The sequence below is a fragment of the Pempheris klunzingeri genome, chromosome 17, assembly GCF_042242105.1.
Source record: "Pempheris klunzingeri isolate RE-2024b chromosome 17, fPemKlu1.hap1, whole genome shotgun sequence".
In the NCBI taxonomy this organism is placed as follows: domain Eukaryota; kingdom Metazoa; phylum Chordata; class Actinopteri; order Acropomatiformes; family Pempheridae; genus Pempheris; species Pempheris klunzingeri.
Genome location: NC_092028.1, coordinates 290689 through 316347, shown reverse-complemented (window position 1 = coordinate 316347; position 25659 = coordinate 290689). Strand labels below are relative to the sequence as shown.

Genomic DNA, 25659 nt, shown 5'->3' with positions numbered 1-25659 from the left:
TATATTATAATAATTAATCAATCCTCAAAATAACAATGGTTGAACTTGTTTGTAAAATTGAAATGAAATCATGAAAAGAAAACATGAAAACATCACACCTGAGAGGAAGACAGAGGACGGCGTCAGGTGAACACATGCTTACAATACAACACATCTGTTACAGCAGCTGTTACATGTTACAACATCTGTTACAGCACCTGTTACATGTTACAACATCTGTTACAGCACCTGTTACAACATCTGTTACAGCAGCTGTTACAACATCTGTTACAGCAGCTGTTACATGTTACAACATGTTACAGCACCTGTTACACATCTGTTACAGCACCTGTTACATGTTACAACATCTGTTACAGCACCTGTTACAACATCTGTTACAGCACCTGTTACAACATCTGTTACAGCACCTGTTACAACATCTGTTACAGCAGCTGTTACACATCTGTTACAGCACCTGTTACATGTTACAACATGTTACAGCACCTGTTACACATCTGTTACAGCACCTGTTACACATCTGTTACAGCACCTGTTACAACATCTGTTACAGCACCTGTTACATGTTACAACATCTGTTACAGCACCTGTTACATGTTACAACATCTGTTACAGCACCTGTTACATGTTACAACATCTGTTACAGCACCTGTTACACATCTGTTACAGCACCTGTTACATGTTACAACATCTGTTACAGCAGCTGTTACACATCTGTTACAGCAGCTGTTACACATCTGTTACAGCACCTGTTACATGTTACAACATCTGTTACAGCAGCTGTTACATGGGTTACAGATGTGTTCATTAGAACACAGCTTGTAGCTATGAGATGGCAGTTAGCGCTGGAGGGGAACTGTTAGCATAACTAGCCCCCTTTGGTCATAATGAGTATTTCTTGTTAGCCAGCTAACATACAGTGGATATAAAAAGTCTACACCCCGTTAAAATACCAGGTTTTTGTGATGTAAAAAAATGAGACCAAGCTAAATCATTTCAGAACTTTTTCCACCTTTAATGCGACCTTTAACCTGTATAACTCAATTCAAAAACAAACTGAAATCTTTTAGGGGGAAAGTAAAAATAAAAAACTAAAATAATGTGGTTGCATAAGTGTGCACACCCTCATTGTGCATTTTAACAGGGGTGTGTAGACTTTTTATATCCACTATACCTCATCTTCACCAGGTATGTTGGGGAAACAGCAGCTTCAGTCACGCATCAGTGCAACACGGGATGCATTCAGACGCTGTGCTGAGTGTAGGTCACCTGAGTTTCATAGTTGAGTAAGTTGTATAAAAATGGACAGAAAGAGAGCAGGAGCTCTGTTAGACAAGTAAATCACAGGTCATAATGAAATGAGAAGGACGAAGCAGAAACCGAGAGGTCAGGCAACGTTAGCTAATAGCCCTGAGTCTGGAGGGGGACGGATCGGGTCCTGACACCCTGTAACGGCAAGGAAGTGCTTCTTTAATCCATCATAAATCTGTGGTGTTCAGTCTTTTAGCTGCTGAGCTCAGGACTCTATGATTGGCAGCCAGAAATCAGCTGAAACAGTGCATTATGGGTAAGCCTCATGTGAGACAGGTGTGAACCAGTTCCTGAGGTGTGCATAGGTGTAGTCAGGCTTTCCCAACCCCTGTCAGTCCATGGCATTAGGGGTCTTAGCTCCTCAGGTTCAGTCTGGACTGTCAGGCGTTGGGTCGGATCTCAGCGTAGTTCTTGACGACTCCAGAGAATCTGATGATGTGAATCTCAGGGTTTCTGGACTTGAAGTCCTGCCACAGGTACTCAGGTGAGAGTACCTTACTGGGCTTATTGATCCACATGTACCTGAACCCACAGGAACAGGAAATACAGTCATCAGAAAGTAACACCATGGTCAACACCTGTTCAGGTGATGCTCCTCCTGCTTACCTGTTCAGGTGACTCTCCTCCTGCCAGGCAGCTTCAATGCCTTCCTTGGCGTCAGCCTCAAAGTTGGAGCGGCAGGTTTTGGCGAGCAGGTGTACTTCATGGAGGACACCCCCGAACGCCCCCCCACAGTAGTAGAAGTCGCCCTCCCCATGAGCCACATAGGCTCTGGACTTGGGCCTCCGCTCATAAGGGAACCTGCTGCGGCTGTCCCTGTAGTAACCTGCACACAAAGGTACAAGGTGAGATCAACTGGGACCACTTCAGAAAGTACAGTGAACCACCAGCAAGCATTTCTCTGCCTTAAAACATAGTCACAGAATACCCATTACAAGATGGCCGCCAAGGCAGGTAACTGGATAAGCAGCGTCAGGATGGCGTGTGCTGACTGCTCTGTCCAGAAGGTCTCTGTTGAAGAGTCTGTTAGCACTACGAGATATCATCAGCACTCCAGATAGCTTTAGCTGCGATGCTAAGGATGTTAGCAGGCCTGCTAGCACTAGCATAGACTCGTCACCAACTGCTGAAATCACCCCTCCTGACTGCAAGCCGGTTATCGACTCTCACCAAAACTAAGTTTGGTTGGTTGGTACTTCATAACACATTTTTCTGTGGTGTGACAAACTCAAAACACACATTTATTATTGTTTACATAATAATAATAATTAAAGTGCAAGCAGCGTTGGAGGGCCCTCGCACCTTCGTGCATGTCAGGGTGTGCCGTGGCTTCATTCTGTTGCTGGACGCCCACCCTTCCACACGGCTCAGAATTTTCACACATTTTTGACAGTGCATCAAGGAGTTACACGTCACTTCCTGTGTCCCCTTTGTGGCGCTAGAGAACAGCCACTAATCACATCCTATATTCCAGTATATGAAGTGTTGACTACACTGTGAAAAGTTCATGCAAATCAAATGATCATTGACACAAAAGTCTTACTTCCTGTTGCCACCAGGTGGCGCAATGGCTGTGGTCACTAATTGGCATGTAGACGTCTTCAGGGCAGGACTCTTATTAAGCCTGACAAGTTCGAAACAGATTGGATAATGTAAACTGAAGTTACAACTATTTCCTGTTTGGGACCGTCCTCAGACTGGGACCGTCTTCAGGCTGGGACAGTGTTCAGACTGGGACAGTGTTCAGACTGGGACAGTGTTCAGACTGGGACAGTGTTTAGACTGGGACCGTTTTCAGGCTGGGACAGTGTTCAGACTGGGACAGTGTTCAGACTGGGACCGTTTTCAGGCTGGGACCGTTTTCAGGCTGGGACAGTGTTCAGACTGGGACAGTGTTCAGACTGGGACAGTGTTCAGGCTGGGACAGTGTTCAGACTGGGACAGTGTTCAGGCTGGGACAGTATTCAGACTGGGACCGTTTTCAGGCTGGGACAGTGTTTAGACTGGGACCGTTTTCAGGCTGGGACAGTGTTCAGACTGGGACAGTGTTCAGGCTGGGACAGTGTTCAGACTGGGACAGTGTTCAGGCTGGGACAGTGTTCAGACTGGGACCGTTTTCAGGCTGGGACAGTGTTCAGACTGGGACCGTCCTCAGACTGGGACCGTTTTCAGGCTGGGACAGTGTTCAGACTGGGACAGTGTTCAGGCTGGGACAGTGTTCAGACTGGGACCGTTTTCAGGCTGGGACAGTGTTCAGACTGGGACAGTGTTCAGGCTGGGACAGTGTTCAGACTGGGACAGTGTTCAGACTGGGACCGTTTTCAGGCTGGGACAGTGTTTAGACTGGGACCGTTTTCAGGCTGGGACAGTGTTCAGACTGGGACAGTCTTCAGGCTGGGACAGTCTTCAGACTGGGACCGTCCTCAGACTGGGACCGTCTTCAGACTGGGACCGTCTTCAGGCTGGGACCGTCCTCAGACTGGGACCGTCTTCAGGCTGGGACCGTCCTCAGACTGGGACCGTCTTCAGACTGGGACAGTGTTCAGACTGGGACCGTCCTCAGACTGGGACCGTCCTCAGACTGGGACCGTCTTCAGACTGGGACCGTCCTCAGACTGGGACCGTCTTCAGGCTGGGACAGTGTTCAGACTGGGACCATCCTCAGACTGGGACAGTCCTCAGACTGGGACCGTGTTCAGACTGGGACCGTCCTCAGACTGGGACAGTGTTCAGACTGGGACCGTCTTCAGGCTGGGACAGTGTTCAGACTGGGACCGTCCTCAGACTGGGACAGTGTTCAGACTGGGACAGTGTTCAGACTGGGACCGTCTTCAGGCTGGGACCGTCTTCAGACGTGTTCTTGTACAGTCGAGTTACAAAACTTTGAAATCTTCATGGCGAAGGACTGAAATTCGCCACGTTGCCATGGCAACGCCTTTTAACAAGGACTGATAGTTGTCTCCGTGGAACATCATCAAGGTCTTGAGGCTTTTCTGATAAAACATGAGAAGTGTGAAACACACTGGATAATCTACACTGGAGTTACAATAACTTTCTGTTTCATGGCGAGACTTTTAATACATTTTCATTTTTAATGTCTTTTCTACATGCTGACCAAGTTTGAGGTGGATCGGATCAACCCCCTCGGACCAGTGTGTTCATTTACTGTAAATCACTGAAATTTTGACACTTAATTCAAAATGGACAATTTCCTATTGGGTTTAGGTCATGGCACCAAGAGACTTTTTTATAGGTCTCATCATGCTTCATATGCGTACCAAATTTTTCACATGTAGGTGAAACGTAGCCTGGGGGCTAGTTCGTCAAAGATTTGTAGGGGGCGCCGTAGAGCCATTTTGCCCCACCCAAACCGATGAACCAAATCAGATTACTCATTTTAGGCCTCCTGACGTGTGCCAAATTTGGTGACATGTTTAGCCCTTCAAAACTAACTTCCTGTTTCATGGCGAATGAGGCGTTGCCACGGTGACAGCGTTTGACGAAACCTCAAGAGCTTCATAACTTTGTCATCCATGTCTTGGAATGTTTGGACCAAATTTGAGGTGGCTGTGGTTAACCTACTGAGAGAGATGTCCAAGAAAAAAAACATGCACTTCCTCTCACCACTAGGTGGCGCTATGACTATGGTTCAAAATTAGCATGTGCATGTCTTCAGAGCCGGACAGTCATCAAACAGTATAAATTTGGTGAAGATAGGACCTTATAGAGTGGAGTGGAGTGGTGCTGTGACTGTGAGTGAATATTGGCATGTAGACGTCTTCAGGGCGGAACTCTCATCAAACATGTCAAGTTTGGTGCTGATTGGATCATGTATAGTCTATTTTTTCTAAACTCCCTGTTTCATGGCGAGACACTGAAGTTTGACACCTCGCCACGCCCAAACCGTTAAAGTTTTGTAGAGACTTTTAATAACTTTTCATCGTTGATATTGTTTCTACCAGCTGACCAAGTTTGAAGTCGATCGCTTCAACCCCCTCGAACTAGTTAGTTCATTTATGACCCCTGTAAATCGCCAAGAAATGCAATATGGCCGACTTCCTGTTGGGTTTAGGTCATCGCTTCAAGAGACTTTTTTGTACCTCGCACCGCTTGGTGCTTGGGCCCTAATGACAGTCCCTCGGTTGGCCTCCAGCGTTCAGCCGAGGTTCTGGGGGGTTCAACGCCATGCCGCCGCTGACATGAAGTGAAGAAATGTTTGCAACAGTAAACAAAACAACGTCACACGTCGATGTAGAGAAATGAATTAAAATGTTGAACCAGGAGGACAGTTGACCACGGGAGCCCTGTGAGGATGAACGCGGATCAGACTGAGCAGAGCATCAGGCTCTATGGTGTTGTCTACTGACCTGGATGCACCACGGCGACCATCCCACCCAGGGACTCGGTGCCCCAGCGGCCGTGGAACTTGGAGTCCACGTCCAGACAGAAGATGTAGTCAGCATGGTTACGAAGCTTCTCCTCTATCAGCGTCTGGATGAGCTCCATCCTCCGAGCAGAGATCTCCTGCCAACGCTTGGAGCTGGGCACTGAACGCACCGTCAGCTGGTGCGGGGCGAGGAAGAGGAGTCGTTAGTCGTTTATCAAAACATAGAACAACAGAACACGTGAAGCCGATCTCATCTGTGAAAACTCGCTGAGACCGCGTAAACATGTTTGTTTGACTCATCCTTCACCTGGTGAACCCCCCCGGCTCTGTGTGGGAACAATGTCTGCTTACCTGTCTGCCAGCGGCCAATTTGACTTGGGGCACCTCGTTTGGCCGGTCGGTGAACACGTAAATGTGCACCCTGAAACCAACAAAGAAGTGCTGCTCTGCTGTCTCCAGGAAGTCTTTGAGGAACATGGTGTACCTGTCCACAGGTGAGAGGTGTCATTTCCAGGTCAAAGCTCAGAACAAAAAGGCCATTTTATGATGTCATCCTTACTTTCCAACAGCAAAGACGGTGGCTGCAATGCTGATGTTCTTTGATTTGTAGATGCTGTCGAGTAGAACTGGGTTAAAGGTTCCCTCCCAGACCACAGGAGCCAGCCAGGGCGTCACCGTCACCACGTCGGTACGACTGTGATTTAAGACGCACACCCCCATAATTGACAAAAACGGCAACAGTGTCAAGACAAACAATAACAACATGAGGGAAGATACTCACCCCTGTACGATGCTGGGCTGTGTGTACTTCAGACTGAAACACAAACAGGTTCCTCATTAGAACACAACCACAACAACAGGCTGAAGGGCTGCTAGCACTGCTAGCACTGAAACATTAAACACAACATAATTCCTCCTAGTCAAGGTCCACTTTTTTGCAGATGTTATCCGCCCCGGCCCAGACTCAGACTCAGACTCAGACCCAGTCTGCAGGCTGCATCTGACGCTCTCCACTTATCACTCGTAGAGACTAGTCAAAATTCATAAAAGATAAAGTGCATGTATTCTCCATCCCCACCAGTGGCTCTGACCTTCGTGCCATTAAAACTTTAACCCCTTAAAAACCCACTGGCTTGTTAGTGGGCCAGGGTACCTTTAGGGCTAATGAAGATTCATACAAGCATGTCATAGGTGTCACAGGGGTTAGGGTTCATGTGTCGTAGAGGACGGGGTTCACGTGTCGTAGAGGACGGGGTTCACGTGTCGTAGAGGACGGGGTTCACGTGTCGTAGAGGACGGGGTTCACGTGTCGTAGGGGACGGGGTTCACGTGTCGTAGAGGACAGGGTTCACGTGTCGTAGGGGACAGGGTTCACGTGTCGTAGGGGTTAGGGTTCACATGTCGTAGAGGACAGGGTTCACGTGTCGTAGAGGACAGGGTTCACGTGTCGTAGAACCCTGTCGTAGACACAAGGACCGGGTTCACATACAAGCATGTCATAGGTGTCATAGAGGACGGGGTTCACGTGTCGTAGAGGACGGGGTTCACGTGTCGTAGGGGTTAGGGTTCACGTGTCATAGGGGACAGGGTTCACGTGTCGTAGAGGACAGGGTTCATGTGTCGTCAATGATTTTTTTTTGGGGGGGGCAACTTTATGGAAGGGAGGGTCGTGTCCTGTGTCCCCCCCGGGATTTCCGCCCGTGGTCATAGGGGACGGGGTTCACGTGTCGTAGGGGTTAGGGTTCACATGTCGTAGAGGACGGGGTTCACATGTCATAGAGGACAGGGTTCACGTGTCGTAGGGGTTAGGGTTCACATGTCGTAGAGGACGGGGTTCACGTGTCGTAGGGGACGGGGTTCACATGTCGTAGAGGACGGGGTTCACATGTCATAGGGGACGGGGTTCACGTGTCGTAGAGGACGGGGTTCACGTGTCGTAGAGGACGGGGTTCACGTGTCGTAGAGGACAGGGTTCACGTGTCGTAGAGGACAGGGTTCACGTGTCGTAGGGGACAGGGTTCACGTGTCGTAGGGGACAGGGTTCACGTGCCGTAGGGGACAGGGTTCACGTGCCGTAGGGGACAGGGTTCACGTGTCGTAGGGGACAGGGTTCACGTGCCGTAGGGGACAGGGTTCACGTGTCGTAGGGGACAGGGTTCACGTGCCGTAGGGGACAGGGTTCACGTGCCGTAGGGGACAGGGTTCGCACTTCGTAGAGGACAGGGTTCATGTGTCGTCAATGATTTTTTGGGGGGCGGGGCAACTTTATGGAAGGGGGGGTCGTGTCGTGTCCCCCCCCTGGGATTTCCGCCCGTGGTCATAAGGGACGGGGTTCACGTGTCGTAGGGGACGGGGTTCACGTGTCGTAGAGGACAGGGTTCACGTGTTGTCAATAAATTTTTTTTTGGGGGGGGGGCAACTTTATGGAAGGGGGTCATGTCCCATGTCCCCCCCGGGATTTCCGCCCGTGGTCGTAGGGGATGGAGTTCACGTGTCGTAGAGGACAGGGTTCACGTGTCTTAGGGGTTAGGGTTCATGTGTCGTAGAGGACAGGGTTCACGTGTCTTAGGGGTTAGGGTTCATGTGTCGTAGAGGACAGGGTTCACGTGTCTTAGGGGTTAGGGTTCATGTGTCGTAGAGGACAGGGTTCACGTGTCTTAGGGGTTAGGGTTCATGTGTCGTAGAGGACAGGGTTCACGTGTCTTAGGGGTTAGGGTTCATGTGTCGTAGAGGACAGGGTTCGCATTAGCAGTAGCATCACCAGCGTGTCCAGCAGCTTGTGTTAGCATTAGCATAGCAAATGTCAACGTCAGATCACCCAGAATCCATTTGGCTTCAGAACCAATCAACACCAATCAGCAGCTTTTTACATTATGATTGTTTCTTCATAACTCAGCACGATTTCCCCTCCAAACGATGAAGATGATGAAGGTACTTACTGGTCAGGAGCCACCAGGTGGAACCAATGAGTCTTAAAGACGAACCCCACATCAGATCTGCAGAGCACACACACAGTCCACAGATCTACCACATAAGGATCTACATACCTACCACACACAGATCTAGGTATCCGTCACAAACAGATCTAGAAATCTCTCACACACAGATCTAGGAATCTGTCACATACAGATCTAGGAATCTACATATCTACCACACACGGATCTACATATCTGTCACATGCAGATCTAGGAATCTGTCACATACAGATCTAGGAATCTCTCACATACAGATCTAGGAATCTCTCACATACAGATCTAGGAATCTCTCACATACAGATCTAGGAATCTCTCACACACAGATCTAGGAATCTGTCACAGACAGATCTAAGAATCTCTCACAAACAGATCTAGGAATCTCTCACATACGGATCCACAGATTTACTGGTCGAGAACAGAACAAAACCAGGACCAGGATCTCTGACTCTGGTGAGTCACTGTGGACTGAGGGATTACTGAAGACCTGCAGCCAGGCCTCACCCCTTAAACACACGACGGCCACACCTGAACTCAGACACCAACACCAGGACCTGGTCCAGACTCCAGGGCTCACTGAGACTGGAACCTGTCTCTGCATGCCTGCGTCTTATCGACAGTTGACACCAGGACACACCTGTAAACTAAACTTTAGGAATCGCCCTGAACAGTTTAGATCAGTTTCACCAGGTGAGCCTGGGAGTCCAGACCAGGGCCGGGCCACAGAGAGGACTCAGGTACTGACCTGCTATCTGGTCGGACCACTTCCTGCTCCAGGGGCACCACTCTGTAACACACACACACACACACACCTTTGTGAGGCCTACGGCTGCTGTGATTGGTCGCTTAGTCCAGACACAAACAAGATCACATATATCATGTTTTCTGGGTGTCACATCACAAATAATTTAATCTGTTTGAGTTTTGATGAAACAAGATTTCCTTTTACAGACCAAACATCAGACATGACCGAGGAGGAGGCGTGCTAACTTAGCCTCGCGCTAACAACATTGTTCATTCAGTAAAGTCAAATCATCATTAAAAAAAGCTAGCTGTCCTAGTTGTTACAAATGTTTGCAGCCACTCACTGGAGCTGCAGCTGTTAGCTGTGTGGCTAAAAGAACCAACTGACAAAGCTAACATTAGCATGCTAACATCTGAGCTGTTCAGAGTGGCGGGGGTAACACGGAGGACGGCCACACTGATAAACCTGATAAATTATGCAGTCTGGGAGATTTTAAGTCACATTTCACTAAAATAACAACTGACCTCAAACTATGAAATAATAATAGCATCTAACTAAATGAGTGAATCAGTTAGCTTAGCATCATCTGATGTTTCCCTCACAGAATGAATCCTGTCAACAGAGTGGAAGAATGGATTTCTTCATGCACATAGAAAGAGAAGTAACACCAACAAACATTTAATAATAATACATTTTATTTATTTGACATTTGTCTGTTAGCTTTAGGAGGCTAAGCTAGCTCCTGATGCGATGCTGCTGCTGTGTGTGTGTTACCTGTAGGACTGGTACATGTAGCAGTACAGGACTCTGTGGGTTCAAACACAAACAGTCAGTGATCAGACCTCAGACTGATGGGGGGGCGTCCAGCTACAGAGCTGATGCTACGGGGCTAATGCTACAGGGCTAATGCTACAGAGCTGATGCTACGGGGCTAATGCTACAGGGCTGATGCTACAGAGCTGATGCTACGGGGCTGATGCTACGGAGCTAATACTACGGAGCTAATGCTACAGAGCTGATGCTACAGAGCTGATGCTACGGGGCTGATGCTACGGGGCTAATGCTACGGAGCTGATGCTACGGGGCTAATGCTTCGGGGCTGATGCTAGGGGGCTAATGCTACTGGGCTGATGCTACAGGGCTAATGCTACGGGGCTGATGCTACAGGGCTGATGCTACAGGGCTGATGCTACGGGGCTAATGCTACGGGGCTAATGCTACAGAGCTGATGCTACAGAGCTGATGCTACAGGGCTGATGCTACGGTGCTAATGCTACAGAGCTAATGCTACAGGGCTGATGCTACGGGGCTGATGCTACAGGGCTGATGCTACGGGGCTAATGCTACAGGTAGTAGCTGTAGTATTTGGGGTATTAGTAGTACCTGTGGTATTAGCATATAAACTCACCCCAGCAGCAGGACTGACAGCAGGATCACAGTCACAGTTTTACCGTTGAACAAATTCATCTCACAGTCAGAGCTGGACAGTCCTGATCCAGAGGGTACTAGTCCTTCATCCAGACCAGATCCACTCAAGACCAGATCCACCAGGACCAGATCACACAGATGACTCCTTTGTGTCTGCAGGAGGCAGCTGGTGTATGTAAGTCCTGGTCCTGGTCCAGACTGATCCTGACTCTCACTGTGAAGGAGGTTTCATGTGATTAGTGATTATTGATCCTCTTTAATCTGATTAATATTTCACAGCTTCAGGACAGAATCCTTCAGGGGTCAAACTGCAGTCACACTTTCAACCAAGCTCAGCTCAAATTTTACATTCTCTCAGACTGCTGATCCCACACTGATCCCAGACTGATCTCAGACTGATCTCAGACTGATCTCAGACCAACCGACTACTGTTTGTGTCTCCGTCTGAGCTGACGCTGCTCCCACTTCATACTTGATACTTAAACTCTGGAGTATCTGCATGGAGTCCAGACTGGAGGATCCTGCTCCAGAAGATTCTTAAACTAAGTGAACCAGCTGATATGTCGTCTGCTCACCTCCACCTGGCGGCTCCGTCCAGCAGTGACGTCACACGGCCGTCAGTCACTGGTTATTGATCCTCTACAGAGCCTGGCGGCTGCACTGACGGTACTTCCGCGTTCCGCGTGAGTCCCGGACCACGGCTGTCAATCAACCCACCGAACACCGCGAGAGAACCGGAAGCGGCCGGCAGACGGTACCCAATGCAGAAACACAGAAAACACACCGGAGACTCACCGTGTCCGCGTGCCACTCCCAGCGTGCGCTCTGAAACCGGAAGTCACTGTGAGGAGAGTCCCCGCAGCCCAGACACCGCAGGCCACACCCCCGGACCACGCCCCCCGCTACATGGCACTACAGTGGCTGATGAGGATTTCTAGAAACATGACTTCAACACAGAAATAATTATTTTGGATTAGAGGAGTTTAATTCACTATTAAGCAAAACAATGAGGAGCAGTTGGTCTGTGAGAGCGACTTCATTACAGCGAATGCAATGAAAATACTATATAGAAGAAACCATTTATATCCATTGGCACAATTAGCTTTCATTAGCACCCATTAGCATCCATTAGCCATTAGCCACATTAGCATCCATTGGCACTATTAGCTTTCATTAGCATACATTAGCATTCAGTGGCATTCATTAGCATCCATTGGCACTATTAGCTTTCATTAGCATACATTAGCATTCAGTGGCATTCATTAGCTCATTAACATTTAGTAGCACCCATCAGCTCATTAGAATTCATTAGCAGCCATTAGCTCATTACCATTCAGTAACAGTCATTAGCTCATTAGCATTCATTAGCACCCATTAGCTTATTAGCATTCATTAGCACACATTAGCATTCATTTGCAATCAAGCTAAGATAACCTGGTTTGATCTTTTCAGATGTACTGTTGACAATGGAAGTGAGATAACAGACAGTCTGGTAAGAGCCTGTCTGTCTGTACATGTCTCCCTGTCTGTCTGTACCTGTCTCTCTCTCTGTCTGTACCTGTCTAATGATGATGGTGTGTCTTGTTTCTGTGCAGAAGAACAGGTTGCTTGGTTTTCTGACCAACAAGGCAAAACAGTACCTGTCTGGTAAGCATTGAACACCAGCCACACCTGTAACACCAGCCGCACCCGTCACACCTGTAACACCAGCCGCACCTGTAACACCATCCGCACCTGTCGCACCTGTAACACCAGCCGCACCTGTAACACCAGCCGCACCTGTAACACCAGCCGCACCTTTAACACCAGCCGCACCTGTAACACCAGTCGCACCTGTAACACCAGCCGCACCTTTAACACCAGCCGCACCTGTAACACCTGTCGCACCTGTAACACCAGTCGCACCTGTAACACCAGCCGCACCTGTAACACCTGTCTTCCTCTCTGTGTTAAAGCCCTGTTCCTCCCCCTTCCGGACGGTCTGGGCTTCACGGTGGCAGACATCAGCTACAACGACGTGAGTCTGAACAGCAAAACTCTTTGTTACTTTAAACACTGTTGTTCCACACGACAGATGTCTACCTGTTCTCACCTGTCTCACCTGTATTCCTGCAGGGCTTCCTGGTGGTGGGGGGCAGCCTTTTCTTAGGTCCAGATGTGAAGGAGAAGCTGGTGGATGTTCTTTTCCAACCAATAAGCAGGAAGATGTTTATAGACTGAGCATCCAGCTGGAGCACAGCTTCCTACCTGTTCCCACCTGTTCCACCAGTGAAAGTACCTGTTATAGTACCTGTAGTACCAGTTACAGTAATAGTAGAACCAGTTACAGTACCTGTAGAACCAGTAGAACCAGTTACAGTAATAGTAGAACCAGTTACAGTAATAGCAGAACTTGCTACAGTAATAATAGAACCAGTTACAGTAATAATAGAACCAGTTACAGTAATAGTAGAACCAGTTACAGTAATAGTAGAACCTGCTACAGTAATAATAGAACCAGTTGCAGTAATAGTAGAACCAGTTACAGTAATAGTAGAACCAGTTACAGTAATAGTAGAACCAGTTACAGTACCTGTAGTACTAGTAGAACCAGTAAAACGATGACTCCGTTTCTGTTTCTCTTTTTCTGATTGTTTCTCTGAGATAAAAAAGTTTCAACATCACTGCTTCATCTGTTCTGTCGTCCATCTGTAACAGCCAATCAGAACACAGTGAGCTGTGCCCACTGGCAGCCAATCAGAACACAGTGAGCTGTGCCCACTGACAGCCAATCAGAACACAGTGAGCTGTGCCCACTGGCAGCCAATCAGAACACAGTGAGCTGTGCCCACTGGCAGCCAATCAGAACACAGTGAGCTGTGCCCACTGACAGCCAATCAGAACACAGTGAGCTGTGCCCACTGACAGCCAATCAGAACACAGTGTGAGCTTCGTCAATCAAAGTGATTTATTGAATAAATGAAACATTAACATGAAGCCGTCACAGTGATCTCTGCTCATGGTTCCCATCATGCACCACTGTGTCCTACCCACAATCCTCTGGGTGTCTATGACACAGTCAGGTCCCACTCTTCATCGGGAACAAACTCCCTGACCTGAGAGAGACGAGTCATGACTGACAGGTGACTGACGTACATATGGACTTGTTCTAGACACACAGACAGGTGAGTTTACCTGGAGGACTCCTTCGGTCTGCTCAGGTAGGAACTGATCTGACGTCTGATTCACCTCCACCATCACTTTACCCTCACCTGGAGAAACCAGACACAGCTGACGACATCAGACACAGCTGACGACATCAGACACAGCTGACGACATCAGACACAGCTGACGACATCACACACACCTGACGACATCAGACACAGCTGACGACATCAGACACAGCTGACGACATCACACACACCTGACGACATCACACACAGCTGACGACAGGTGTAGTAGTAGTACTGTAGTAGTAGTAGTAGTAGTACTGTAGTAGTAGTAGTAGTGTAGTAGTGGTAGTGTAGTAGTAGTAGTAGTACTGTAGTAGTAGTACTGCAGTAGTAGTAGTACTGTAGTAGTACTGCAGTAGTAGTAGTAGTAGTACTGTAGTAGTACTGCAGTAGTAGTAGTAGTAGTAGTACTGTAGTAGTACTGCAGTAGTAGTAGTAGTAGTAGTACTGTAGTAGTAGTAGTACTGTAGTAGTAGTAGTGTAGTAGTAGTAGTAGTACTGTAGTAGTAGTACTGCAGTAGTAGTAGTACTGTAGTAGTACTGCAGTAGTAGTAGTACTGTAGTAGTACTGCAGTAGTAGTAGTAGTAGTAGTACTGTAGTAGTACTGCAGTAGTAGTAGTAGTAGTAGTACTGTAGTAGTAGTAGTACTGTAGTAGTAGTAGTGTAGTAGTAGTAGTAGTACTGTAGTAGTAGTACTGCAGTAGTAGTAGTAGTAGTAGTAGTAGTAGTACTGCAGTAGTAGTAGTAGTACTGCAGTAGTAGTAGTAGTACTGCAGTAGTAGTAGTAGTAGTACTGTAGTAGTAGTAGCAGTAGTAGTAGTACTGCAGTAGTAGTAGTACTGCAGTAGTAGTAGTACTGTAGTAGTACTGCAGTAGTAGTAGTAGTAGTAGTACTGTAGTAGTACTGCAGTCGTACCCAGCAGCAGCAGCAGGACTCTACTAAAGGCCTGGACCAGAGCTTTCTCTCGGACCATCTTGTGGATTTTGCAGCGTTTCTGCAGCAAAACATCTGGACCTGCAGAGACACAAACACCTGGAGTCATTACCCGCTCGCCTGCGCAGGCGAAGCCGTCCCGCTCGCCTGCGCAGGCGAAGCCATCCCACTCACCTGTGCAGGTGAAGCAGTCCTCCACCACTGCTGCTGCTCTCGTCGTCCGCCTGTGACGGGGGAAGCAGAGCTGCAGCAGACAGCCGAACCTCAGCCTCATCCGTCTGCCTCCTCCCTCCTCCTCCTCCTCCTCCTCTTCCTCTTCATCGCCTTCTTCTCCGTCTGTGAGCTCCTTCAGCTGAGGGGGCGGAGCAGGAAGGAGTCAGCTGACTCACCTGTGTGTGAAGGTGTGAACTGAGGAAGTGTGTGTTTCTCACTGTGATGATGTCAGAGGTCCAGCCGTTGAATCCCAGGCAGTGATTGGCCAGTTCCAGGCAGTGGGCGTGGCTCAGAGGTCTGCTGCTGTCAGACAGGAAGTGAGGAGTGTGTTTGGAGCTCAGCCTCACCTGAACACACACACACACACACACACACACACACACACACACACACACACACACACACACACACACACACACACACACACACAGGTGGTCACTAGGACCCTAACGGGGACCTGAGCCTCATGTTGAACCACTTCCTGCTCAACTAATGGTAAATGGTCTGTGTCTGTATTTCTCCTTTCTAGTTATTTCAACCAATCAGAGCTCTTTCCATCACTTCCTCATTCACACATCAGCGTCTGTCAGTCTGCCGTTGAGCCTTTGAGGCCTGAGCAGCAGAGTAGAACTTGATGAGGGCAGAGAACCCGGGCGGGTTGGGCGGAGCATTGGGACTCAGTTTCAGCAGGTAGAGAGGACCGAAGGAGGAGAAGACGCGGAACAACCCGTCCTGGAGGACAGCACAGCCTGTTACTGTCTGACACACACACACTCTTAAAAAGACTCTTTTCTGAATGGAGTTTGGTACATGATGACCCCCAGGTGGACTCACATAGATGTTAGCCTCGGTGTGAGACGGCTGGATGTCCCACACAAACACAGTCTTGTTGTTCTCCACAGGAACCTTGAACTCCAGGATGTCCACCTCCATCTCACCTGACAGGAAACAAGGACACCAAAGGCCCCTTGTCTTTGATGAGCAACCTGAACCAAACCTCCCCCGAAAATCTCCTGATTTAAGACTCTGTCCTCATGAGCTGACACACATTCATCACAGAACAGAATCTTTGAACCGTCTTGCCAGTGAAGAGGAACCACTGAATGCTTCGGCACACAAGAGACCTGTCAAAAACACATGGATTTTAAATTACGTTGACTGTTTGACTTGGTTTCCGGTGGCCTGCGTGAAGCAGCCACAGTAGATTTTAACCAGAAAACATGAACACATACCCAACGAGAAACGTCAGAAATTAAACCGGAGTCTGGCCCCAGTATTTTGCTAAGATACACCGAGACTGACATTTAACAGTGGATCTGAAACTATCATAGAAGGTATCGGCGAGGCAGCTCTAAAATGGCAGGTTTTTTTAATGGAGTCTGGCAGGACGTACTGTCCGCACTCCAGAGAACAGACGGTTAAAATCAGTCCTGGTCCTCTGTCCGCTCACAGAGCGGCCGGTAACGGTCCGCTGGTCCGCTGTCTAAGTCTCCGGTTGGGTTAAAGTCGGTAAAGTCGGTGTTCCTCACCGTCTCTCTTCTGTCTCCTCCGAAAATCACGGTTTACCGCGCTTCCGTGGAGGGGCGGGGCCTGGTACGGTATAACCAATGAGGGTGCCGCTGGGAGTGACGACAGCTCAATCGGACCAATCACAGCGTCCGTGCTCTGTGACGTCAGTTTGATGTTCAGGGAGCTTTTTATTCTCCTTCATGTGTCCTAGTGATGGGAATTTCGGCTCTTTTTAGAGATCCGGCTCTTTCGGCTCCCAAGTGGCTCCTCACATTTTTTTTGTTGCTTCAATAAATTTCTTACCAAATTATGTGTAAAATGACTTATTAATGTAAAAAAACACATTATATAGAATATTTATTGTTTATATTGCCTTATTGATTTTAAATTATTTAGTTTTACTGGGGTCATAGACAGGGGCACCCCCAGAAATTTTTCACAGGGGGGGCCAGATAGGGCCAGTGAAAATCCTGGGGTGGCACACCAAAACCAAAAACAATAACGGAATTTCAAGAAGAAAAGCTGTTGTAAGTATTGAGGCTAGTCAAGATCAATGTCAGTATGAGAGTTAAGGAATCATGTACTCATATACTTTCTAATTTTACAGTTAATGTTACTTAGATCAACATGGACTAATACAGTACAAGCCTGTTTTATTAAGCGTTGGTTTATTTATGAGTTAGGAAATTCATTGTTCTAATAGGGTAGTTGTATTATACAGCTTTACTATTAGGGAGTACATTCATGTAATGAACTAAACAGTTACAGGGAACAAGTCTACTCAAGTTTAAAAGCACCACACAGAGGCCTTTGATTGTTTTCAGTACATCTTTATTCTGCTGTAAACATGTAACAGACTATGTCTTTCTTGTAGCCTCGTCTTCTGTCCCCTTGAAGAGTACGAGGGAAAAACTTGAGATGCTGCTGTTTGGGCCCTCTGATGTTGACTGGGAAATATCTGTGATGAAACATGAGGACAATAAGTTACTCTGAATTTAAAATAGCAGCAGCAGAAACAACAATAATAACATGAGTAGCTGTCCATAGTAATCCCAGATTACAGGTGTATTATGGACCCACAGTCAGTTCTGTTCTGACTGTTCAAACTCTTCTACCAGTAAACATGAACAAGAAGCTTTCTGTTGTTGCACCAGGATTCATAACTCAGTGTTGACACCTTGTTACCACACGTTTATCCAGGTAAAGTTACTCTCTTGCCATTCATTTCCTCATGAGGGACCCTGTTCTCAGCTCACCTGTTGGTCCATCAGTAGGATGAACAGCTGTGTCCTGTCTGACCTGCTGCCTTACTTCTTCCCTGTTCTCAGCTCACCTGTTGGTCCAGCAGTAGGATGAACAGCTGTGTCCTGTCTGACCTGCTGCCTTACTTCTTCCCTGTTCTCTGGACCTTTCACCTGCTCCTCTGCACTGCCCTGCTCTGTCTCTGTCCCTGTCTGGTCATGGGTTTGCTCGGCGGTGTTATCTTGGCCTGCATCATCACACATATGGAAGAGATGTCCGTAGACTTTCTCTTCATTGTCTGAACATTGCCACAGCATCACGGCGCAGGTGCTGGTGATCCGACGCTAGAGGCCCTTAACACAAGCTAATGAGATGCTCAGTAACGGAGAGCAGCCAGCAGGAGGTTCAGCACAGACACAGTTTACCAAACACACACTATTTGTTCTAAAAGTAAGTACTGTTTGACGGACTTACCTGTTGGTAGTCTGGTTGTCTCAACAGCTGCCGTTGAAAATGACTTCCACTGTCTGTCTCTGAGTTTGGGCAGCAGCTGCTGCAGTGCTGCCTTCACTTGCACTCGGACAACGTAGTTACAATTTCCGAAAATTTCAAATGTGAACTTGACCTATCAGAACTGGGGGGGGCAAGCATTTTTCAGGGGTGGCCGCGGCCCCCCCTGCCCCCCCCTTGACGGCGCCTCTGGTCATAGAGCTCTGGGCTGTAGGTCTTGGTGGCTGTGGTGTTGTCCTGGATGATGCTGTAGACATTGTAGGAGCAGTAGACACACTGGCACCTTCATTAACAGCAGCTTCCCTTGCTTGTCTTTCCTCCTCTAACTGAATTGATGGTGAACAGAACGGCTTTAACAGAAAAAAGACGAAAAAAAACATATCGGCTCCGGATCGGATCGGCTCCCGTCGTTCACTTCAAAGAGCCAGCTCTAAGAACTGGATCGTTCGCGACCGACACATCATTAATGTGTCAGTGGATAAGAAATATAACAACAATAAATATGTCAGCATCGTTTTCTATAATAGTAATAATAATCATAGTACTGCGAGCAGCAGCAGCAGCAGTAGAAGTAGTAGCAGTAATACTACTAGTACTATTAGTACTACTACTAGTACTAGTACTACTACTAGTACTTGTACTAGTAGCACTAGTAGTACTAATAGCAGTACTAGTACTAGTAGTAGTATTTGTGGGAAACCCCCAAATAAATCCAGAATGACATCAGCAGTGATGACATTACAGCGTTGCACCTGTTTCCTTGACGACGGAAACGTGAAAGCGAGAAGAAAAGAGAAACGGAGGCTGACATCATCTGTCAGTCAAGCTGCAGAGAAACAGGAAACAGAGCGGGCGCTGCCTTCAAAATAAAAGCACAGCATTGATCTGCTCGACTGCATGATTCTTACTGTGATTGTCAGTTATTCTGACCAGCTGTAGTTCATTTTACCTGTAGCTGTAGTTCATTTTTATTTTACCTGTAGCTGTAGTTCATTTTACCTGTAGCTGTAGTTCATTTTTATTTTACCTGTAGCTGTAGTTTATTTTTATTTTACCTGTAGTTGTAGTTTATTTTGGCAGCATGGTGGTGATGTGGTTAGCACTGTTGCCTCACAGCAAGAAGGTCCCGGGTTCGAATCCCAGTTTGAACCCGGGGTGTTTCTGTGTGGAGTTTGCATGTTCTCCCCATGCTAGCGTGGGTTCTCTCCGGGTACTCCAGCTTCCTCCCACAAAGACATGCATATTAGGTTAATTGGTAACTCTAAATTGCCCGTAGGTGTGAGTGTGAGAGTGAAAAGGTTGTCTGTCTCTGTCTCTGTATGTGGCCCTGCGATTGGCTGGCGACCAGTCCAGGGTGTACCCCGCCTCTCGCCCGAAGTCAGCTGGGATAGGCTCCAGCTCCCCCCGTGACCCTGACGGATAAGCGGTAAAGAAAATGGATGGATGGATGGATGTAGTTCATTTTTATTTTACCTGTAGCTGTAGTTTATTTTACCTGTTCCAGTCTCTGTAACAGGATGTGATGGTCAATGGTCTCAAACACAGCACTCGGGTCTAACAAGACCAGGACAGAGAGAAGTCTTCTGTCTGATGCACTCAGGTCTAACAAGACCAGGACAGAGAGAAGTCCTCTGTGTGATGCACTCAGGTCTAACAAGACCAGGACAGAGAGAAGTCCTCTGTGTGATGCACTCAGGTCTAACAAGACCAGGACAGAGAGAAGTCCTCTGTGTGATGCACTCAGGTCTAACCAGACCAGGACAGAGAGAAGTCCTCTGTGTGATGCACTCAGGTCTAACAAGACCAGGACAGAGAGAAGTCCTCTGTCTGATGGTCTAAGCAGACCAGGACAGAGAGAAGTCCTCCGTCTGATGCAGGTCTAACCAGACCAGGACAGAGAGAAGTCCTCTGTGTGATGCACTCAGGTCTAACAAGACCAGGACAGAGAGAAGTCCTCTGTCTGATGCACTCAAGTCTAACCAGACCAGGACAGAGAGAAGTCCTCTGTCTGATGGTCTAAGCAGACCAGGACAGAGAGAAGTCCTCTGTCTGATGCACTCAGGTCTAACCAGACCAGGACAGAGAGAAGTCCTCTGTCTGATGGTCTAAGCAGACCAGGACAGAGAGAAGTCCTCTGTCTGATGCACTCAGGTCTAAGCAGACCAGGACAGAGAGAAGTCCTCTGTCTGATGCACTCAGGTCTAAGCAGACCAGGACAGAGAGAAGTCCTCTGTCTGATGCACTCAGGTCTAAGCAGACCAGGACAGAGAGAAGTCCTCTGTCTGATGCACTCAGGTCTAACCAGACCAGGACAGAGAGAAGTCCTCTGTCTGATGCACTCAGGTCTAACAAGACCAGGACAGAGAGAAGTCCTCTGTCTGATGCACTCAGGTCTAACAAGACCAGGACAGAGAGAAGTCCTCTGTCTGATGCAGGTATAATCAGACCAGGACAGAGAGAAGTCCTCTGTCTGATGCAGGTATAATCAGACCAGGACAGAGAGAAGTCCTCTGTCTGATGGTCTAACCAGCCCAGGACAGAGAGAAATCCTCTGTCTGATGCGGGTCTAACCAGACCAGGACAGAGAGAAGTCCTCTGTCTGATGCCATAAGGAGGAGGTCTGTAACCTTCACCAGTGTCTCTGTGCTGTGGTTCGCTCTAAAACCTGACTGAAGATCCTCAAATAGACTATTAGAGTTTAGAAAGTCACACAGCTGGTTGGCTGCTGCTTTCTCCAGGATCTCTGAGAGAAAGAGAAGGTTGGATGAAGGTCTATAGTTGGCTGATACACCTGAATCCAGAGTGGGCTTTTTCAGGAGAGGTTTAATTACTGCTACTTTGAAGGACTGAGGTACGTAGCCTGTTAGTAAAGACTGATTGATCAGATCCAGTAAGGACATGTTAATTAAGGGCAGGACTTCCTTAAGTAGTCCAGTAGGAATGGGGTCTAGGAGACATGTTGATGGTCTGGATGAGGAGATTATTGAAGCCAGTTCAGGAAGATCAGTTGGAGAAAAACAGTCCAGATGCACATCAGGTGTAACAGCTGTTTCTAGGTTTGAAGTTGGATCAGAGCCTGTTGAGGGCAGGAGGTGATGGATTTAGTCTCTAATAGTCAGAATTTTATCATTAAAGAAGCTCATGAAGTCGTTACTGCTGAGCTCTAAAGGATCACAAGGATCAGTGGAGTTCTGGCTCTTTGTCAGCCTGGCTAACGTGCTGAACAGAAATCTAGGGCTGTTTTTATCCTTTTCTATCAGTGAGTAGTAGTAGGAGGCTCTGGCATCACAGAGGGCCTTTCTACAGGTTTCCACACTGCTGCCAGATGAAGCAGGACTCTTCCAATTTGGTGGCACGTCATGTCCCTTCAAGTTTTCAGGAAGTTTGTTTTAGTTTGTGTGTCTGGGAGTTATACCAGGGAGCTTGTCTCTTTTCTTTAATTCTCTTCTTCTTTAGAGGGGCGATGGAGTCATTTGCAGTGAACCTGCAGCACTATCGACCAGATGATCAATTTGGGAGGGGCTCAGATTAGCATGGGGGTCTTCCATAGCACAGGGACACACTGGCTGAAGTACTGAAGGAATCACCTCCCTAAATCTGGCAGCTGCACCATCAGATCAGGATCTAGGAGTGAGTGGAGTGGAAAGTGACTGAGGACTTCCCTCATCTTCCTTCGTCATCACTTCTCTTTCTCTGCTGCCTCCTTCCTGTTTTCAGCCTCCAGCTCTCTTTTCTGTCTAAATGTAAACTGAAGCTCAGCTTCCTGCCCCCCCCCCACCCCCAGTCCCCGGCTCTTCTCTGTAAACGTAAACTGAACATTTCGGGGGTGAAACCGCATCCTGATGTGTGACGCTTCAGACGGGTTTTACTTTGATTCATACAGAGAACCTGAAGCTGAGCTGAATGGAACCTGACCGCCGCTCGGTGCGATCTGACTTTCCAGACGAAGGCAACAAGATCAGTCCGAGTGGAGGATCACTAACGGACATCTTAAAGGGACACTTCACTCGTAAATTAAACACAATTCTTTATAAACTATGAATGGAACGTCACATGTTTTAACCTGAAAGGGACCTCAGCCAATAATCATTATTATTATCACGACATTGTCGTCCATCATATCTTAAAGAGCTCATAGTACCGTACTACCCCACTAGAGCACTGTGCTCCCAGACTGCAGGTCTACTGGTGGTTCCTAAAGTCCTCTAAAGTAGTGATGGAGCCAGAGCTTTCAGCTATCAGGCTCCTCTCCTGTGGAACCTACTTCCAGTCTGGGTTCGGGGGGCAGACACCCTCTCTACATTTAAGAGTAGACTAAAAACCTTCCTTAGTGATGAAGTCTATAGTTCAGGACTGGATCAGGCCTTGGAGCAGCCCCTAGTTATGCTGCTATAGGCTCAGACTGCCGGGGGACTCCCATGATGCACTGGGCTCCTCTCTCCTCCTCTTCCTCTCCATCCTGATGCTTCATGACTCTTTAATGTCTCTTACTAACTTGGTATCTTCCCCGGAGCCTTTCTGTGCTTTTCTCATCCCTTAGGTTCCTGTGGATCCTGGTCCTGGTTCTCCTGCTGTGGTTCTCCGGTTCCTGTGGATCCTGGTCCTGGTTCTCCTGCTGCGGTTCTCTGGTTCCTGTGGGTCCTGGTCCTGGTTCTCCTGCATGAATCACTGCTGCTGTGTCTCTCTCACCTCCACCCAACATGGACCCCTACAGAAGCCGCCCACATCGAGCCTGGTTCTGTTCGAGGTTTCCTCCCGTTAAAGGGGAGTTCTTCCTCCACTGGGTTCTAATCTAATCTCTGAGCTGCTCTGTGGGGATTCTTGAATCCTTCCTGTTGAATTCCTGAATCTTTGGTCTCTGAATGAAAGAGTTTGTTCTGAGCTGCTCTTTCTGGAAACAGTCTGAGAGAAACACTGCTGAGACCTGGAGCTGGAGAGAGAAACACTGACTGACTGACTGACTGACTGATTGATTGATTGATCGATTGGTCCCATGTGTTGGAGTGAACTGATCATTCTGGTTCCACCAGGTTGGAGGCGTCGCTGTGATCTTATGGACCATTTTAAGGTGGTTTTGTCCCTTAAAATCTCCTTAATGAGAGAATCCATTGACGTATTAATCGCCCTGAACTTCTTCCACCTCGTCGTCACCGTTTCCATTCGTGTGTCTGCGCTGAGTCACAGCGTCTCTCATTAGCAGGAAACCAAAACCCAAAGCCCTCAAGCTCAATACCACCTTAAACTTATCCTCCCTACCACCTTAAACCCCTCCGGTCTACGGCTGATGAGGAGTTCAGGGGGCTGTGAAGATCCCCTCAACATGGGTTTCTGTTCAGAATTAATTTCGAGGGGGTTTGTTTACCCAGAGTGCTTTTAGGGGAACCAGCTGACACGGTGTGGTGGGACAGAAAGTGGTCAGGTGTCCACTCACCTTTGGCCAGTAGTGTGTGTGTTTGTGATTGGCTTTTTCTTCTGTGGTGACAGTCACAGAAACAGACCTCACCCCAGCCTGGCACCCTGTGGAAGGGTGACAGGGTGAGGGGAGGGGGGAGGTTACAGGGGGGTGACTGTGTGGTGCTGATGAGGGAATTTTTCAAATTTGGTGGAAATTGTTGCTCTGATTTTGCTTTGACAACCTCAGAGTTTCAGTTTCTGTCCAAGATGAAGCTTTATTTAAACCACAAGATGACTGAGATGCAACAACACAGACCAGATCACACAGACCGGATCACACAGACCAGATCACACAGGCCAGTACCTCCAGGACCTCCAGAACCTCTAGGACCTCCAGGACCTTCAGCAGACACACAAACACTCTCACGGTGGGTTTATTTTTTTATCTGTTCTTAGAAATAATGTACTAACTCACTAACTAGCTAACTCACTGATCTATATTTAAAAAGAATGAAAAATAAATGTGATTCCTTTGGAATTATTGATTTGTTATTTCATTGGTTTATTGATGCTTTGGGGAGTTTAAAGGTTATCACACAGATGATTTCATGTTCATTATTATTCCATCAAATGATGAAGTTTATTCATCGGAGCTGGAGAGGTACGGAGTACTTTTACACAAACACTGTACCGAAGTACAAGTCAGAGGTTCTTGTATGGAGGCAGCAGCTCCTGAGGTCTCTCATCTAAAATCACAGTTTTAGTCAATGGAGTCTGGTTCATTTGTAGCTACCAGCCAACTGGACACCAAACTGTGTGGAAATAGGACCCAGGTTTAAAACCACTGAATGCCCCTTTAACGCCGTGGACTGCTGGTTCATCATGGAGCCACTCTGGATCACTGTGACACCAGTCCAGACTGGAAACAACCGTCAGCTACAGCCTGATACTGACGGAGTACGAGTACTAGAACAGGATTCTTTCACTGCGTACTAGTACTACTGTTACTGCGGTGAAGTGTTAGAACAGGATTCTTTCACTGCGTACTAGTACTACTGTTACTGCGGTGAAGTGTTAGAACAGGATCTTTTCACTGCGTACTAGTACTACTGTTACTGCAGTGAAGTGTTAGAACAGGATCTTTTCACTGCGTACTAGTACTACTGTTACTGCAGTGAAGTGATCTCAGCATCCTGAAGCGTCACTCTGCTCAGTTTTCAGTTTTCAGCTAAGACACTTAAAGCTGAATTCTCTCCGACCTCTCTCCTGTTTAACCAACACAGTTTAACCAACACTGTTTAACCAACACAGTTTAACCAACATTGTTTAACCAACACAGTTTAACCAACACTGCTTAACTAACACAGTTTTTTATGATTGATCAATGGCTCTGATCAATTAGTGACCAGACAGCAGCTTGTCAGTATCATTTGAAACTTTATTGTCCACGATGTTGAAAACAAAGTTGTTCAGACTCACAAAGAAATAAAGTTAACGAACTTTTTCCTCGTATGTGACTGACGGATTGTTAATTAATGGAATAATATGAACAATAAGAATAAATACGCTATTCACACACGTGTAACACTGACGAGACGAGAAAGTTAGGAACTTAAGTTTGTTGGTCGTCAAGTGTTTGATCTAAAATGAATGAGTGAGCTGTGGTTAGAAACCTGACTAAACCTGCACTGACTCACATGGCGGAGGAGACCTGGTCCAGGTCTCTGTGGTCTGATGACTCACACAGGTACACTGCTTCTCATTGGCTGATTGGTCCTGACAGCCAGCCAATCTGCTCCCCTCT

At 47.6% G+C, this 25659-nt stretch overlaps 1 protein-coding gene and 1 pseudogene across 1 annotated transcript; both read right to left on the bottom strand.

Moving 5' to 3' along the window:
• On the bottom strand, positions 1–10879 carry LOC139216512 (globoside alpha-1,3-N-acetylgalactosaminyltransferase 1-like). Its single transcript, XM_070847651.1, has 9 exons — positions 10821–10879; positions 10187–10219; positions 9413–9454; positions 6477–6509; positions 6255–6389; positions 6047–6179; positions 5676–5871; positions 1915–2134; positions 1–1830 (listed from the first exon to the last, which is right to left on the bottom strand). Exons 1-9 carry the CDS (start codon positions 10877–10879, stop codon positions 1689–1691), a joined length of 993 nt encoding a protein of 330 aa, XP_070703752.1. The 3' UTR covers positions 1–1688.
• Positions 10880–13769: 2890 nt separating this feature from the next.
• Positions 13770–16676, bottom strand: LOC139217129 (RAD52 motif-containing protein 1-like; annotated as a pseudogene).
• Between the last annotated feature and the right edge of the window lie 8983 nt (positions 16677–25659).

What these genes read in the sequence shown, in the direction of transcription:
- LOC139216512 (XM_070847651.1), bottom strand. Translation starts at nt 10,879, where the DNA reads ATGAATTTGTTCAACGGTAAAACTGTGACTGTGATCCTGCTGTCAGTC. An exon ending in ACCGTCTTTGCTGTTGGAAA is followed by an intron (nt 6,180 to 6,254) that starts GTAAGGATGACA and finishes ACCTGTGGACAG; the next exon opens with GTACACCATGTTCCTCAAAG. An exon ending in AATTGGCCGCTGGCAGACAG is followed by an intron (nt 5,872 to 6,046) that starts GTAAGCAGACAT and finishes GCCCCGCACCAG; the next exon opens with CTGACGGTGCGTTCAGTGCC.